Source organism: Esox lucius, chromosome 4 (assembly GCF_011004845.1).
Source record: "Esox lucius isolate fEsoLuc1 chromosome 4, fEsoLuc1.pri, whole genome shotgun sequence".
Lineage (NCBI taxonomy): Eukaryota > Metazoa > Chordata > Actinopteri > Esociformes > Esocidae > Esox > Esox lucius.
Genome location: NC_047572.1, coordinates 20719279 through 20735240, shown reverse-complemented (window position 1 = coordinate 20735240; position 15962 = coordinate 20719279). Strand labels below are relative to the sequence as shown.

The 15962-nt window shown below is 48.5% G+C and overlaps 1 protein-coding gene across 7 annotated transcripts; it reads right to left on the bottom strand.

Annotated features, from left to right (window-relative positions):
* Positions 1-231: 231 nt before the first annotated feature.
* On the bottom strand, positions 232-15319 carry fbxo38 (F-box protein 38). Of its 7 annotated transcripts, none has more exons than XM_034291877.1 (22): positions 15164-15319; positions 14908-15057; positions 13946-14205; positions 13624-13757; positions 12492-12658; positions 12208-12373; positions 11798-12073; positions 11597-11690; positions 11379-11509; positions 10935-11105; positions 10641-10783; positions 10254-10449; positions 9816-9962; positions 9426-9605; positions 8692-9300; positions 8509-8609; positions 7241-7343; positions 6502-6668; positions 5153-5298; positions 4520-4623; positions 4156-4269; positions 232-2182 (listed from the first exon to the last, which is right to left on the bottom strand). In XM_034291877.1, exons 3-22 carry the CDS (start codon positions 14074-14076, stop codon positions 2004-2006), a joined length of 3459 nt encoding a protein of 1152 aa, XP_034147768.1. In that variant the 5' UTR covers positions 14077-14205; positions 14908-15057; positions 15164-15319; the 3' UTR covers positions 232-2003. The 7 variants fall into 7 exon arrangements, with proteins under 7 accessions (XP_034147768.1, XP_019901654.2, XP_028975215.2 ...); XM_020046095.2 differs by having other exon boundaries at positions 15199-15319; XM_029119382.2 differs by having other exon boundaries at positions 14908-15319.
* Between the last annotated feature and the right edge of the window lie 643 nt (positions 15320-15962).

Here is a 15962-nt window from a genome sequence, read left to right as displayed (position 1 = left end):
GTTCACTTATACCTCGCTTATCGTCTCATAAAGTATACATTTTCCAAGATAGCACAGCTTTAGTACAGGGCAAACAACTCCTAGAACAAAATCAAGAGCAAAAACAAGGGATTTTAAAACATTACAGCTGATTTTCCTGGGGTGATGTGGATTAGTGAACAAAATCACAGGTGGAGTAAACCCTCCGCTTAAATGTACAGAACTGACAAAGTACGACAAGTGGTGCAGAACTTGATTCAGCTCTCCCTTTTTATTACGTGAAATAGTCAGGTTTTTTTCTATAAACATATAAAACAAATCTTGGAAGGAAGAACCATTAAATACAGCATATCTGTACATTACTTTTTTTGTACACAGGTTTTTTTTCTGCAGTGTTAACCATGTTTCTAGATTAAATCCACAAGCATCAGTAGCTTGGCTTTGGAAGATGTGGGTGTTCCCCCAGACAGGGGAAAAGGTAGAGCAGCAAGAAGGGGGTTCTCTGACTTTAAAGGCTCTATCAGACTCTTAAAGGACCCTTCAAAATGGATTTCCTCCACTAAGTTCTGTTCAGGAACACAGGTTTTGTTTTGTCACAGCTAGCAGATTCAGCATTGCGTGCGTAGTTAAGACAAAATTAGTGTTTGTTTGCATACACCACCTGACATCCTGTCCAACAGCCTGTGTGAAAGGGACTAGGGAGAAAAGAAGTGTCTTTTCAAAAACAGAGACCAAGAAAAAAGCTCAAGATCAGATGGTACATTCCTGCAATGTTGTTCTCAAGTGCAATGCAAATAAATGAACAAATCTTGCTTTTGCTTCCCAAAGGAGCATGATTATTATTACAGATGACAAACTGGTACTTTCATCTTGAAGTCCCCTTGTTTGGCACGGCCCTGACATGCTTTATTTTAGGAATGTAACTAGCCATGCCCTTTATTCAAAGCAGACAGCCAGTGTCGTCCTTATAATCTCTAGAAATGAGGCTTCAATAGGTGTTCATTCTTAATTTATCTTATAGAAAACAGACTAGCTGACAATGAAATATTTTTTTCTAATTTTTCCTTTCAGGTGTTGCTTAGAGGACGGGGGGGGGGGTGTCAATTCATAACAAATGTATTTTCTGTTTTCACCACGGCCTTACCTCTAGCTTTTTACCAAGTAAACAGGACAAGACAGAGACCAAAACTCATAACGCTCACAAAACCAACCTTCCCCCTAAATGACAGACCTCTGGGACAGAGGCGGAAAAAAAATACTAAAACATGGGAAATACTAGTTAAAACAAAGCACAAATAAATTAGCAAAAAAATAAACAATTCAAAATAAAAAAAAGCAAACATTTTCTTTACAAACAAATCTAAGGGCACTTCTAGAGTCTAGCTTGAGGGTGCTTCTCTAAAGCTTGTGTCACCAGAGGTAGGAGGTGAGAACACCACACTGGAACACTGCAATTCCGCCATGGCAGTGGAAATCTCCACACTGCAATTCCTCCATGGCAGTGGAAATCTCTCTAAAACACAAAAACAAGGGATTTCAAACCCTCTCAGAAAAACAAGATCTCAGTGAGAAGCCCTGCACTTGTCAATTCGCCACCAGGCTCAGGTACATTGCTTTCTCTCCATGCAGACCTCTGATTCACACGAAAACACAAGCATACACACCTCCCTGGGGGCTTCAACACATACGGGAGGTCAGCCAACCATATCTACCAGCCGTGAACGGCAGGCTACTGGGTCCTTTAAGATCAAGGAGCTGTCCTTTCCCCACCAAGAGAAATCCTAAACGATGGCTGAGAGAAGAGAACCCCCCCCCGCCCCCCATGTAACAACAGCAAGTAGAAAAACAAGGCCACTCGAGACAGACACCCCGACGCCCCCTTCCCTGGAGCTCCACAGGAAAGTCAGTCGAGCACTGGTTCAAACCCCGGGTGGGCTGGAGCAACAGTCACAGTCGGGAGCCTGGCAGGGAAGCGCCGGGCCTCGAACCCCAGCCCCCCCCCTCCCAGGACAGAACAGGAGGCACTAGATGTAGTCGTCGTCCACAGGCTCGCCTTGTACATCACAGTAGTGGATGAAGACCACCACCACGCGCTGGAAGACACCGTGCCGGGTCTGGCGCCGCTCCGATATCTCCTCGCCGATGGTCTCCATGCAGATGTCTGCTGACAGCTGGCCCTTCCTCCGAGGGGCGTAGATGGTGGCTGCAGAAAGACACCGGAGCAGAGGACACTTGACCATCACAGACTTAGTGTCACCGTTTTAGACTGACATGCATTTTAAGCCACTGTACTCATAGGATTCAGTCAGTCACACACGCGTTGATGTGATTGGCTGCCTCAGCGGCGACGGCAGAGCTTCCATTTCATGATCCTATAGGATGTTTGAGCTGGGTTATTGCTTGAATTTTAAATGTTAATTAAACACACCTGTCTCATCGTTGAGCCATCCAATAATAATACCTAAGTTCTGCCTTCGGGGGGAAAGAGCCGCTCATAAACAAGCTTCAAGATGAAAAACACAACATTGGCAAATTCACTCGATCATGTATAGTTGACCAGTCAGATGAGGTTTTCCCTTGACCTTTACAAGCTCAGAATAAGCAACATAGACCAGGGAATGTGACCAGACGGATAACTTGGTGGTGAACACGGTGGTGGTCTAGACCAGGGAATGTGACCAGACGGGTAGCTTGGTGGTGAACACGGTGGTGGTCTAGACCAGGGAACGTGACCAGACAGATAACTTGGTGGTGAACACGGTGGTGGTCTAGTACCAGACTGATAACTTGGTGGTGAACACGGTGGTGGTCTAGACCAGACTGATAACTTGGTGGTGAACACGGTGGTGGTCTAGACCAGACTGATAACTTGGTGGTGAACACGGTGGTGGTCTAGACCAGACTGATAACTTGGTGGTGAACACGGTGGGGGTCTAGTACCAGACTGATAACTTGGTGGTGAACACGGTGGTGGTCTAGACCAGACTGATAACTTGGTGGTGAACACAGTGGTGGTCTAGTACCAGACTGATAACTTGGTGGTGAACACGGTGGTGGTCTAGACCAGACTGATAACTTGGTGGTGAACACGGTGGTGGTCTAGTACCAGACTGATAACTTGGTGGTGAACACGGTGGTGGTCTAGACCAGACTGATAACTTGGTGGTGAACACGGTGGTGGTCTAGACCAGACTGATAACTTGGTGGTGAACACGGTGGTGGTCTAGTACCAGACTGATAACTTGGTGGTGAACACGGTGGTGGTCTAGTACCAGACTGATAACTTGGTGGTGAACACGGTGGTGGTCTAGACCAGACTGATAACTTGGTGGTGAACACGGTGGTGGTCTAGTACCAGACTGATAACTTGGTGGTGAACACGGTGGTGGTCTAGACCAGACTGATAACTTGGTGGTGAACACGGTGGTGGTCTAGTACCAGACTGATAACTTGGTGGTGAACACGGTGGTGGTCTAGACCAGACTGATAACTTGGTGGTGAACACGGTGGTGGTCTAGACCAGACTGATAACTTGGTGAACACGGTGGTGGTCTAGACCAGACTGATAACTTGGTGGTGAACACGGTGGTGGTCTAGACCAGACTGATAACTTGGTGGTGAACACGGTGGTGGTCTAGACCAGACTGATAACTTGGTGGTGAACACGGTGGTGGTCTAGACCAGACTGATAACTTGGTGGTGAACACGGTGGTGGTCTAGACCAGACTGATAACTTGGTGGTGAACACGGTGGTGGTCTAGTACCAGACTGATAACTTGGTGGTGAACACGGTGGTGGTCTAGACCAGACTGATAACTTGGTGGTGAACACGGTGGTGGTCTAGACCAGACTGATAACTTGGTGGTGAACACGGTGGTGGTCTAGACCAGACTGATAACTTGGTGGTGAACACGGTGGTGGTCTAGACCAGACTGATAACTTGGTGGTGAACACGGTGGTGGTCTAGACCAGACTGATAACTTGGTGGTGAACACGGTGGTGGTCTAGACCAGACTGATAACTTGGTGGTGAACACGGTGGTGGTCTAGACCAGACTGATAACTTGGTGGTGAACACGGTGGTGGTCTAGACCAGACTGATAACTTGGTGGTGAACACGGTGGTGGTCTAGTACCAGACTGATAACTTGGTGGTGAACACGGTGGTGGTTACTCACTGCTCTCATCATCCTCAAAGTCGTAGCGGGCGTAGCTGTTGGGATCAGCGGTGCGTAGGGTCCGTAGCCACGGGAAGTCTGTGATCATAGAGTACGGTGCTCCATCAACCACCCCTATGGACAGAGAGATAAAGAAAAAGACTTGTTTATATCATACTACATTCTCCGGACATATTGAAGAAGACTCGACTGTTATCAACAGAACACTGACATATTTCACTGTAATCAAACATAGGAAACAGAACCACCCAGCTGGGCTCTGACCAAGGGCTCCCAGTAGACTGGGACTATTCACATGGTTTATTAATAGAATAATTCATTTCTGCTGTGAAGAAACCCAGAGGCCTCAAACAGGACGTCTCACCCTCCAAGGTGTAGATGTCACGGCCCCAGGGGTAGTTGGGATACTTCTTGACATCCTCTTCCGTTCGTGTGGCCTCTGGGAAGAACTCGTACTTGATGAGCTCCCTGTTGATTAAATAAGTGTTTAGATAAAGGAATCGGGGAAAAGGGCATTGTTCTTGGTCACAATTTCAACAGTACATCTGAACGGGGTCAGGAAGGAATCAGCAGTGCCACCTGCTGGCTGTAGTTGTAATGACAATTAGACAATGATAAAGACTTCCATCTACTGGAAGTTGATGATCAATACACTGTGACCAAAGTTGGTCTTCCATCTCTACATGACATATATCAGTGCAACGTTTCTCGTCTTCTAAACAGCATGCCTTTTGAAAACACATTTTTGTATGTGAAAATGCAGTATGGATTAAATATCCAGATGTTACAATAGTTTGGGCTTTTCATCACAAGCATTTGTAGTAGACACTGTTTGACATCATAGATGAACAGAACAGCTATGAGGGTTGGACAAAGGCAGATAAACAAAAAGACAACACCATGAAGTATTACAGGCCAGAAAATGTATGTTCATTTGACATGGAGGACCTCTCAGATGCAAGCTCCGTTATCAGACAGTAAGGACACCGTGACTCACTGGCTGATGTTGGCGATGGTGTCCATCCAGCTTCGTACCCGGACCTTGTTGCGGACATTGGGGGGGTTGCTGAACTCGTGGATAATGCCGATGTGATAGGGATAGGGCCCGCTGAACAGCTTCCTCTCCAGGGCCAGAGAGTCAATCTAGGACAGGGGACAAGGCACCGCTAACAATAACACCACATCTCCAAAACCAGGTCACCGGGACAATTTGCTATGCATAAGGGAGAAGTCCTGGTCACAACTCACTGGACAATGAAAGGTTTCGGGCAGGAGTTCCAATGAGATCAAGTACTCTTCACTCCCTCAGTTCATATACAGACTCAGATGCAATTGACCTTCAGCGATTTCAAGTTAACTACTCGAAAGGAACGGCTCCCAAAAGACATTCTCACAGAAGTATGGTTGTACGGTAAAGACAGCGACCCTGATGCATTATGGGATAGGACTGTTGCACCAACACAAACGCAACACATTAGATTTTTTGCTTGTATACTTAAGTGTTTTCCACTTTATTCTTAAGTCAAATAAACAACTGTATGTCAGACGATCTAGCTTAATCTTAGACAAACTAATAAAAACAAAGCCTCAACTGTCTCCTCTGGTTTCGAGGCTCTGCCGTGAAAGCGGTGGATTTGTGCTCTTCCAGGGGCCGTTGGAAAGGGTCCATTACTCACATAAGGGGAATTATTTTTGATTGGTTTTAGTTCATTTTAGGCTCTAGGCCTAGAACTCATTTGTTTAGGCCAAGCCCATCTATTATAGCGAAGTGACAATCACCCAGTTTGAAACATGAACAATATTAGAGTACACTAACTAGATTTTAATGGCATGCTGATTATGGTTGTCACCCTATGAGGTGGTATCTGGAATATGGTTATTTTTCTTATCTTATTACTGAAGACAAAAAACAATGAGATATAGTTTTAATATCTAAACCAAAATAATGTCGCCGTTTGGGCACATTTTGTCTTTCTGCCAAAAGAGGATGGAGAGTTGGCTGCGGGTAACAAAGTTAATGGTTTTCCTCAAAACTGATGAAAGCTAGTAGCCTATTCCTTAACTGCGTTTATTCTATTCTCAGCAATGCATTGTCATTTATAGCCAATGCTAAAACCGATTGATTCTTTAACCAGACTTAAATTATATTACTTTAGGCAGTTTTTACCCATTTTATGTCGTTCCACAGTTGGCCTAAATGGCACTTGCTATAATGGTAGCATTATATTGCTTTTTATGTGGACATCACCATTTAGACTTTCATTCCTTTGTAAATTTAGCAAAGTTATGCATTCTTCATTAATCATCAGTGACCATCAGAACTGATTTTGTGATGGGGGTCCTGACCTGCTGCATGGGCCTCATGTAGATGATGCGATTCCTCTCGGGGGGCATGCAGAGAATCTGATCCAGGACCTGCTCCATGTCCAGCTTCTTGCACTGAGCGTAGTCAAAACGGTTCACTATGGGGGCACTCTCCACCTTCAGGTGCTTGAGCACTCGGCAGCGTGTGGCTGGAGGCACACAGGGTGAGAGGAGGGTTAATACAACATGAAGTACACCAGGCCAGGACACTCTACATTGTAAATAGCGCACTACAATGTACATACATATAAACACATGGGGCTCCTTTGTGTAAGAGAACGGTGAACAAATCGTGTTCATTATCAAGCCTTGATTGAACAGTGCCCTCCATGAATTTCTTTCAGGGCCAAAAAGTCACACACACTTGACTGGCCAAGTCAGTCTTCAATTAAACATCCCTTCTTTGGCTGAAGAGGACAGTTGAGGGAAAAGACGGGTACAGTACAGGCCTGTAAGAGCATCACCAGGGAAGATACCCAGCGTATAGTGGGAACAATGGGTCTCAGAAGTCAGGCCGTTAGTTAATGGTGAAATCAATTATGTTGAAATATCAGAAATATCCTCACATGCATGCTAATAAACTATAACAACCTCATAGCAACAGCCTGATTTCAAACCAAAACCTAGGGGCAGTTGAGCCAAAAAGAGAAGAAATGCATCACTGTTCCAGTACTGCAAGAGTGAACTGTAGGTAGAGGGAAGACACAGAAGGGAAAGGTACCGTGGACAAACATCATCTTGGGGCAGTCCTTCAGCACCAAGTCAGTGATGCCACAGTTAGTCAGGGTGATTCCCACCAGGTTTTTGGATTTCAGCGAGAGCACCTGGTACAAGGAGGGACAAACAGAAAACATGCTGCTGTTAGAAAGACCTCAAGTCTTCATCTTTAAATGGAACCCTATTCCCATTACCCCTTCAACTCAAATGACCTGAACACCGGCTCAACCGCGTCAGACAGATAAGGACCTGAACACCGGCTCAACCGCTTCAGGCTGATATGGACCTGAACACCGGCTCAACCGCTTAAGGCTGATATGGACCTGAACACCGGCTCTACCCCTTCAGGCTGATATGGACCTGAACACCGGCTCTACCCCTTCAGGCTGATATGGACCTGAACACCGGCTCTACCCCTTCAGGCTGATATGGACCTGAACACCGGCTCAACCGCTTCAGGCTGATATGGACCTGAACACCGGCTCTACCCCTTCAGGCTGATATGGACCTGAACACCGGCTCAACCGCTTCAGGCTGATATGGACCTGAACACCGGCTCAACCGCTTCAGGCTGATATGGACCTGAACACCGGCTCAACCGCTTCAGGCTGATATGGACCTGAACACCGGCTCAACCGCTTCAGGCTGATATGGACCTGAACACCGGCTCAACCGCTTAAGGCTGATATGGACCTGAACACCGGCTCTACCCCTTCAGGCTGATATGGACCTGAACACCGGCTCAACCGCTTCAGGCTGATATGGACCTGAACACCGGCTCAACCGCTTCAGGCTGATATGGACCTGAACACCGGCTCAACCGCTTCAGGCTGATATGGACCTGAACACCGGCTCAACCGCTTAAGGCTGATATGGACCTGAACACCGGCTCTACCCCTTCAGGCTGATATGGACCTGAACACCGGCTCAACCGCTTCAGGCTGATATGGACCTGAACACCGGCTCAACCGCTTCAGGCTGATATGGACCTGAACACCGGCTCAACCGCTTCAGGCTGATATGGACCTGAACACCGGCTCAACCGCTTCAGGCTGATATGGACCTGAACACCGGCTCAACCGCTTCAGGCTGATATGGACCTGAACACCGGCTCAACCGCTTCAGGCTGATATGGACCTGAACACCGGCTCAACCGCTTCAGGCTGATATGGACCAGGGTGTGTACAGTTCATTAAGGGGTACAACAGAGAAGCAGCAGGAGGCGACCTTGTAGGGTGACAGCGGAACAACTCTGCACAACAAAGGTGATACCTGGACATGATCGTCCTCAGTGACCGGGTCACTGGTGCTGGTCGACTTGTCTGCAGTGCGTTTCCTCTTCACCGTGACCCGTGGCTTGGACCTGGACAGCTCTGGATGACAAAGCAACAGCTCTATGAGGAAGTCCCGGGCCTCCCCAGCCTCCTGACATGATCCAAGCCGCACTAGTTTTACCTGACTCAGACACCAGGGGGACCGAGGACAGCCTGCTGCGGGCGCGGGTGACTGGTCGCCTGGGGAAACCATCTCTTGTGTCCCTGGGATGGGGCTCCTCTCCGTCGGCTTCCCTCTGGTCTGACATCCTCTCACCACTGCGGCCCGGAGCAGTGTCCCTCGCCGTGGCGGAGTCCTCCTCAGCGCGTTCCCCAGACTCCTGGCCCGCGGTCCCCTCCCTCAGACCCCGCCTCCTCTCCGGCGTCCTGTCCCCTGCAGAGGCTGCGTGGCCAGGCCCACCTCCAGTCCGTCCCTCTGGGCCGGGGCGCGCCCTACTGCAGGTGCAGCGAGTCCTGACAGTCCCCTCGTCTCCCCCGCCCCCCACCCCGCCCTGCTCCTCCTGGTTGACGGAGTCCTCTCTCCAGCGGATGGAGCACACACAGCCCCCGGTGGAGCAGCCCGCGCTGCCCGCCACTCCGGACGGCTCCTTGGAGCTCCGGTCTTTGTCGGGGACCTCGGTGGCGGCCTTCATGTCAGCCTTGATCTGCTCGCTGGTAACCTGGCAGCCCTTCTCACAGCTGGGCTCCGGGAGGGCCGGGCCTCGCCGACGGAGGGGTGTCTTCCCTTTACCTGGAACACAAACGCCACCCGCTGAATGCAAGCCCCAAAGGCGTTTTCAACCGCCACGGCCAGGACAGAAGATTGGCTTCTCGTGGTCAACCGTTCGTTACGCTTCCAGCCCACGTGAGACTCACTGGTGTGTGTGGCGGTTGTCTCCTCCGCGGTTCCCGCTGCCGGCTCTGTGTGCCGCGGGGGGCCTGGGGGATAAGCGGGGTGTTCCTGGGTGGGGCGGACCGGAGCCTCCTCGTCCTCACTATCGGAGTCACACATCACCACCGGAGGCTTCTTAACCACACTCCGAACACCGCTTGGACCTGCCGCGGGGAGGGACCAGGTGGAGCAGACAGAATGAGGACGCGACCATTTCAGCAAGATAATGTAGCATTGGGATAATGTATGCACTCATTACTATGGACATGAGCATCTGCTAAATGACTAATGCTAAATGGAGAGGAAGAGTCCTCCGAAGTGGTTATGCAAACTGGATGAAATGTGGGCCAGCGTTGGGTCGGTCCGGTCCAAACCTGCTTGCTCCTGGTCTGTGCTGTCTGGTCGTGGGTTGGCAGCGGGCTGACTGGGACCGGGAGGCTCCTCCTCAGCTGGCCAGGCCTGGACCAGTGCCTCCGCCTCAATGTTCTCCTCCTGAACCATCCCATTCACCTCAGGAAGGTCTGGAGGAACATTAAGATCCCCACGTGGTCAAACATCATATCAACGCTGTAGGAAAACTGTTGCAACATCATATCAGTGTTTGAACAATTACTGTCTGGATTATTGTACCTCCGTTCTCCTCCGTGCTCTGTCGAGGGGGGGGGTTTCAAGCTTACCACATTTATTTTTAGTAAATAGTCCATTCTAAGTAGTATGATAAGTAGACAGTGTGCAGTGGAGCTAGGCAGTAGAGAAGCTGACTGTTGTGTAAATTAACAGCAGTAGGATTTCAACAAGGCAGTGAGCAGCACCTTCCGCCATGTGTTGTGGTGGAGGCATGACAGCTCCGCCCTCCCCATTGTCACGCGGTGGGATGTTTGCTACATCGTTATTGTTGTTCTGGTGGTTGTTGTTGTTGTTGTTGTCATTGTTGGAGTTCTGGTTACTGACCAGGGCCGAGGACACCCCTATCCCGGTACCAGCACTCAGACCAACACGAGCGCAGCCCTGAGAGAGGGGTCAGGCAGAGACAGGGGGCATCAGGACTCATCAAGTGCTAATTTTATCGGCCAGCGAGTTCCACCCAGACATAAAGTGCGTGATAGACTGTAAATTGATTGGGGTCAAAGCATCTGCCAAGTGGCCTAGATTGTACTGTATATCGGTCAGATACGCGGCTGTGAGTGCAGGCAACTGACCTTGGGAGGCTCTCTGAACATCTGGTCCAGGGAGATGAACTCCAGACTGGGCAGAAGCTCAATGAACTGACTGAACGACTCCAGCTTGATGGCATGGCAACGCACCAGAGTCAAATCCACGAGGCGACTCCACCGCGAGTGGTCTGACCACACAACACAAACACTCAGCTACCTCAAGGTTCAAACTTCATGCACAAACAGATGTGCCATACATTGTGTGTTTAATCAGAAATTGTTTTTTCAAAAGTTCCTAAAAAGACCATAAGAATCACAAACGGGGAGTTGGTTAATTACCTGTAATCCAGTTGTGCGGGTTGTGGAGGTGAGGGCAGTTGTATATGACCAGGTACTTGATGGAGGAGAACACCTCGTTGACCGCCTTCATCCCGATGTCTGTGATTATACCTGGGTTCTCAATGACGTCAGCCAGGCCATACTTGACCAGCTCAGAGTGACTCATTTTACCTGAGCGACAGAACACACCCAAATCAACACAGTTCATCAAACAGCTTAACCACAGCCCACTGCTAAACGTGATTAAAAACACTGTTTCCCTTTATTCAAACCATTCCAAAAAGTGAATTATGGGGTACAGATGTAGAGAGGTCAAAAGAGCGTCTCAGGCCTGGGATTTCTACCCATTACCTATGGACAATAAGACATTGATATGGCTTGCTCCCCCCACCACTGTTAAAGACCAGGCTCCATATACAAGAACCCATGCCCTGACAGACTCACACTGCAATAGGAACTCATCAACATATCCCAGGTGCAACGTCTCAAACTGGGGAAATTCCAGTTCAGCCATTTTTAGAGCAGAGAACACTCCATCTTTGGTTAGGGAAGGCTGGATTCGAACTTCATGTAATCTAGAAGGGAAAACCAAAGCACGTGCTAAATCCCACGGGTCGTCACATTTATCCACTCAATAAACGTCGACACAGTCCTTGGCTTACCTGCGTGCTGCAGTAATTATGAGGTAGCCCAGGTCGACTTCAAGTGCATTCTTACAGGCACCAAATACAATAGTGTGCAAATTGCGGAATCCTCCTAGTGGACAGAATGCGTGTTAAAATGGAGAGAGGCCCAATGTCTGGCCTGACACACACCTCCAAATGTACTGAAATGGATATCAACAAGACGGTGGTCCGGCTCACCTGACCTCCAGCTGTCCTCCACCACATGCTGGATGAGTCCCCCGAGGAAGGGCACTCTGACCAGCTCCAGCTGCTCCAGGTTGCGGGCCGAGGCCAGGCCTGTCACCAGGGGCACGTATTTGAGGGAGTTGGTGGGGCCCGCACAGTTCCTCATCACAAAGGTCCGCAGGCTGACACACAGGAAGTCTTTGAAAGGCTGGGGCTTGGTGAGGCGAACCCATTTAAGATACAGGTGTCTCAGCATGGACACACAGGGGATCTCTGGAACATTCACCCCTGGGATGGACAGGGGAACAGGAGTGAGTACCACGTAGCGAGCATTACTGGCCTGGTGAATACGCTGAGTACAACCGCAGCGGTTTCCGGCCAGCCTACAGCGCAGATATAGGCCTAGTTATTGATCCACTTACCAACCAGATGCAGGGTTTGGATTTTGGCTGCGATGGGGATGGTGAGCTTGTTTTCAGGGGGAATGGGGAAAGCTCCATTGCGGTTGCGGAACTTCCCCAGGATGTGGACCTGAGGCATGTAGTTCCAGATGGCCTCCACCAGCTCCAGGTGGGAGGTCTCCACTCCCTGGGGAAACAGGGGGACTTCTTAGACTTACCGAACAAAAACCTAGCAAAACAACATCTCCAGTAAGGATGCACACAGGATCTGCCTAAATGGCACCGGAGATCACCTCACCACTCACCAGCAGGTTGGGGCAGGCCTGAAGAGCCTCCAGAACTCCTGGGATGCTGAAGGCCTCATAGCCTCTGACCCGGCGGCGCTCCAAGTAACGAGGGTGCAGCCCGTACAGCTGCTCCAGGTCGGGCATCTTCTTCAGCAGCATGAGGAAACTGGAGTCTGTGAATCCTGCTCCATTGCACCATGCCACAACAGTTACAGGGGGTTAACTACAGGAGTTAAAGAGTCAGACTTTTTCCAAATCATTTCTTAAGCTCAACATACGGGCTGGATGTGTAGAATCACTATCCTATCTTACTTAGGACTAAGGACTAAGAAAGATAGGACTAAGAAAGCGAACGGTTTTGATGTCACGGGGCATATAGAGACGGGTGACAAACTGAAGGAAAAACCAACATAGGGTGTCATTAAGGTGTTGGGCTGCCACAGCAGCTTCAATGTGCCTTGGGATCAATTCTAAGAGTCTCTGGAACTCTACTGGAGTGATGGAACGCCATCCTTCCTAGATGGGAAAATGCCCGCCGCAGCAGAACAGAGCCCCCTGGACCACCGCACTTTACGTGGTCAAGCATTCAGGCCTGTACGGTTATCTCGACACGTGGGCGAACGCCACACATGCACTTGCACACTTGTCGGGAGTATGTTGAAAGATGACTCATCTGGCCAGATCACTTTCTTCTACATCTTTCTAGACCAGTGCCCCACTGAACTCTCCAGTGTGCATTTGTAATGAGGGGTGTACGCACTGCAACCCTACAATAATATCACTCTCACTGCAGTTCCCCACTGACCGGTCTTGCTGACAGTCTGAGACAGTCAGTGCAGGACGTCACCAGTCATCTAGGAAATAATTGCTCTACTGTTTTTCCTTACATACCACAGTGACGCACAAGCGTCACGGTCATCAAATGTGTGATTCCAACCACAATTTCCAAACCCATTTACTGATGTCTTTCTGATCTTTGGCGTGACAGCGCCAATTAGACTTTATGAATTACTGTACATATTGCCGGCAATGTTAGCTTCTTCAATTTGACCGTGCTTTAAAATAAATGATCAATTATTCGGTGTAGGATTGCTTGCACAATCGATCCGTCATCCCTGTATCTAAGCATGCCATGTACCTCTCTGCCTACCTGAGGGCATGTATTCCCACCAGCGGCTGGCACACAGGTCCACCATCTTCACCACCCGCAGGTAGAGCGTTACTGCCTCCAGGAGCTTCCGAGACAGGCACTCCATACACATGATATCCTGCATGGGTAGATACCTGTACAGAGTGGGGAAAGCAAGGGGGGGGGGGGGGGTGAAATCACAGCTGACCGGAAATGGAAAGCAGTAAATCAGATCGCACGAAAGCACATAGAAGATTAATAGGTAGACAGTTACAAGAGACGCTTAGATTGGTTTTTTTTGCCAAAGGAGGCAACACTTTTCTGCTCTTTGACTTTCACTGACCGGAATATGTGGCAGAGAACCTCATGGGAGAGCTCATTGATGTAATCCTTAGGCTCCTCCAGTCGGTACGGGTCCGAAGCTCCCCCACCGGCAAGCTGCGTCTTGGTAGACTTCCGCCTTGGGCCCATCATGTCCAGGGCGGTGAGATATTCACCCAAAGAAGGCAACAAACTCACTCCCTCTTACATGGGCCCTATTATACAGGCATACACACAGACAGACACACGCGCACACACACACTCAATGATTACAGTACACACCTGCAAGACAAGACAAACAAAACAAAGGCTGTACTTTACTGTTGGATAAAGTGGTAGCACTTATGCACCTAAAGTGAGCAACACAAGTCAGCAAGCATTTCTTGAATAAAAAAGGTAGTTATGAGTCAAGACATGTTTTGATTAGTTGAAATTTAATTGAGTTGCCTGACAAGCTAAGTACCAGAATCAACAACCAGTTATTCACACTGTCATATGTCAAATGTTAGCTACAAAGCTAGCTAGCTTTCAAGTTACAAAGCTTTTGACATTGATAATTCCATGCTATCTATTAAAGAGTCAATTTTGTAATAAACAGGTAGCAGTCACGGCAGCCATACAACTTAACCAGTAAGTATGTGAATTACTAGTGAGTTCATATAATTGGATGCTGAACACTCACACAATTGCTAGAGTTCTAATGCTAAGTTTCCTTGCTAGTTAGCAAGCAAAGGTTTTTATTAGTTTTCTGCATAAACTGGAAGCCATAAAAAGCCAAAGGTTCTTATTAAATGACAGCCATTCTGAAAAAGAAATTGATAAATCTACAAGCAAAAGTCACTCGATAGTAAGACAATGGACACCAATTATGTAAAGTAATTAACAAGGACGGGTCACCCAAAACAAAAACAGTTAGCTAGCAGTGGTTAGCTAGTTAGCAAATAACAGCTAGCTCAGAAGCATGCTTTACGAAGTAGCATTCACCTTTGAGGCAAGTGACAATTCATGAAGAGGGTAGAAGTGTAAGGTACATTCGATTCTTTCCAAGTTCAGGTTATCCTTGTAAGATGGCTCGCAAACAAGCTGACTCTTTTAAGGTTCAAATGCACTCAGGCAGCTGATTAGCTACAGTAGCTGCAAAAAAAGACTGTACTATTAGCTAGGTGGCTAGCAACATCCCCACCCGACACCCGTGGAAGTAATTTAAAGCCTTTTATGGCAGTGGCATACTCCGAAACACCTTTTCAGTTATCCAGTGGTTCTGTGTAAACCAACCCTTGTTTGAGGATTTGGTCTGGGCTCCTCTATCTGTCAACAGGATGGCAGGAGGTCCGATAAACAGAGAACCTGAAAGATGATTTCGCATCTATTTTTTTGCACTGAGATATTCAGAAACGTACTTCCGCCATACGGAACTCCGCCCCTTACTCACGCTGGTCTGGAGAAAGGAGGAGAGGAGTCACTGAAAGGGTTTTCATTTTATTTAAGTAGAAATTGTGATGATGTAAAGCAACAAATAAATAGTTTTATTATATTTTTTTAATTAGAAATACGTGCTTTCCAAACAATGCAATCATATCATGGAATGATATAGAACTCCTGTGGAATGATCTGCCAATTAAGATTAGAAATGCAAACTCAGTGCAAACTTTCAAGTGTCTACTAAAAACTCATCTCTACAGCACGGTTTATAATTAGGTGTAGCCTGGCCCGGGAGCTTGAAGGTGACCAGTAGGCTTGATACTGTCCACCCTTGCTGTCTTGCCAGGTGGGCTCTCGTCGCCACTGGGACGCCCTCCCTCCAATGCCTTTCGGGGGAAGAGTCACTGGCTTGTTGTTGACTCTCTGTTGCGCACTTGTGCAATTGGGCTGTACGCTGCTAGCAACATTCAGCCCTCATTCAGGGGGGTTGCGGTTGGTGGGTGTCCCTTTGGTTGATGCCTGGCAATATGGTTGGATTGATTTCCTGCCTGTTGGGCCCTGTCCGGGGCCTCCCTCGGGTAGGGCCGCAGTGTCGCCGGACCCCCCCCGTCTCAGTT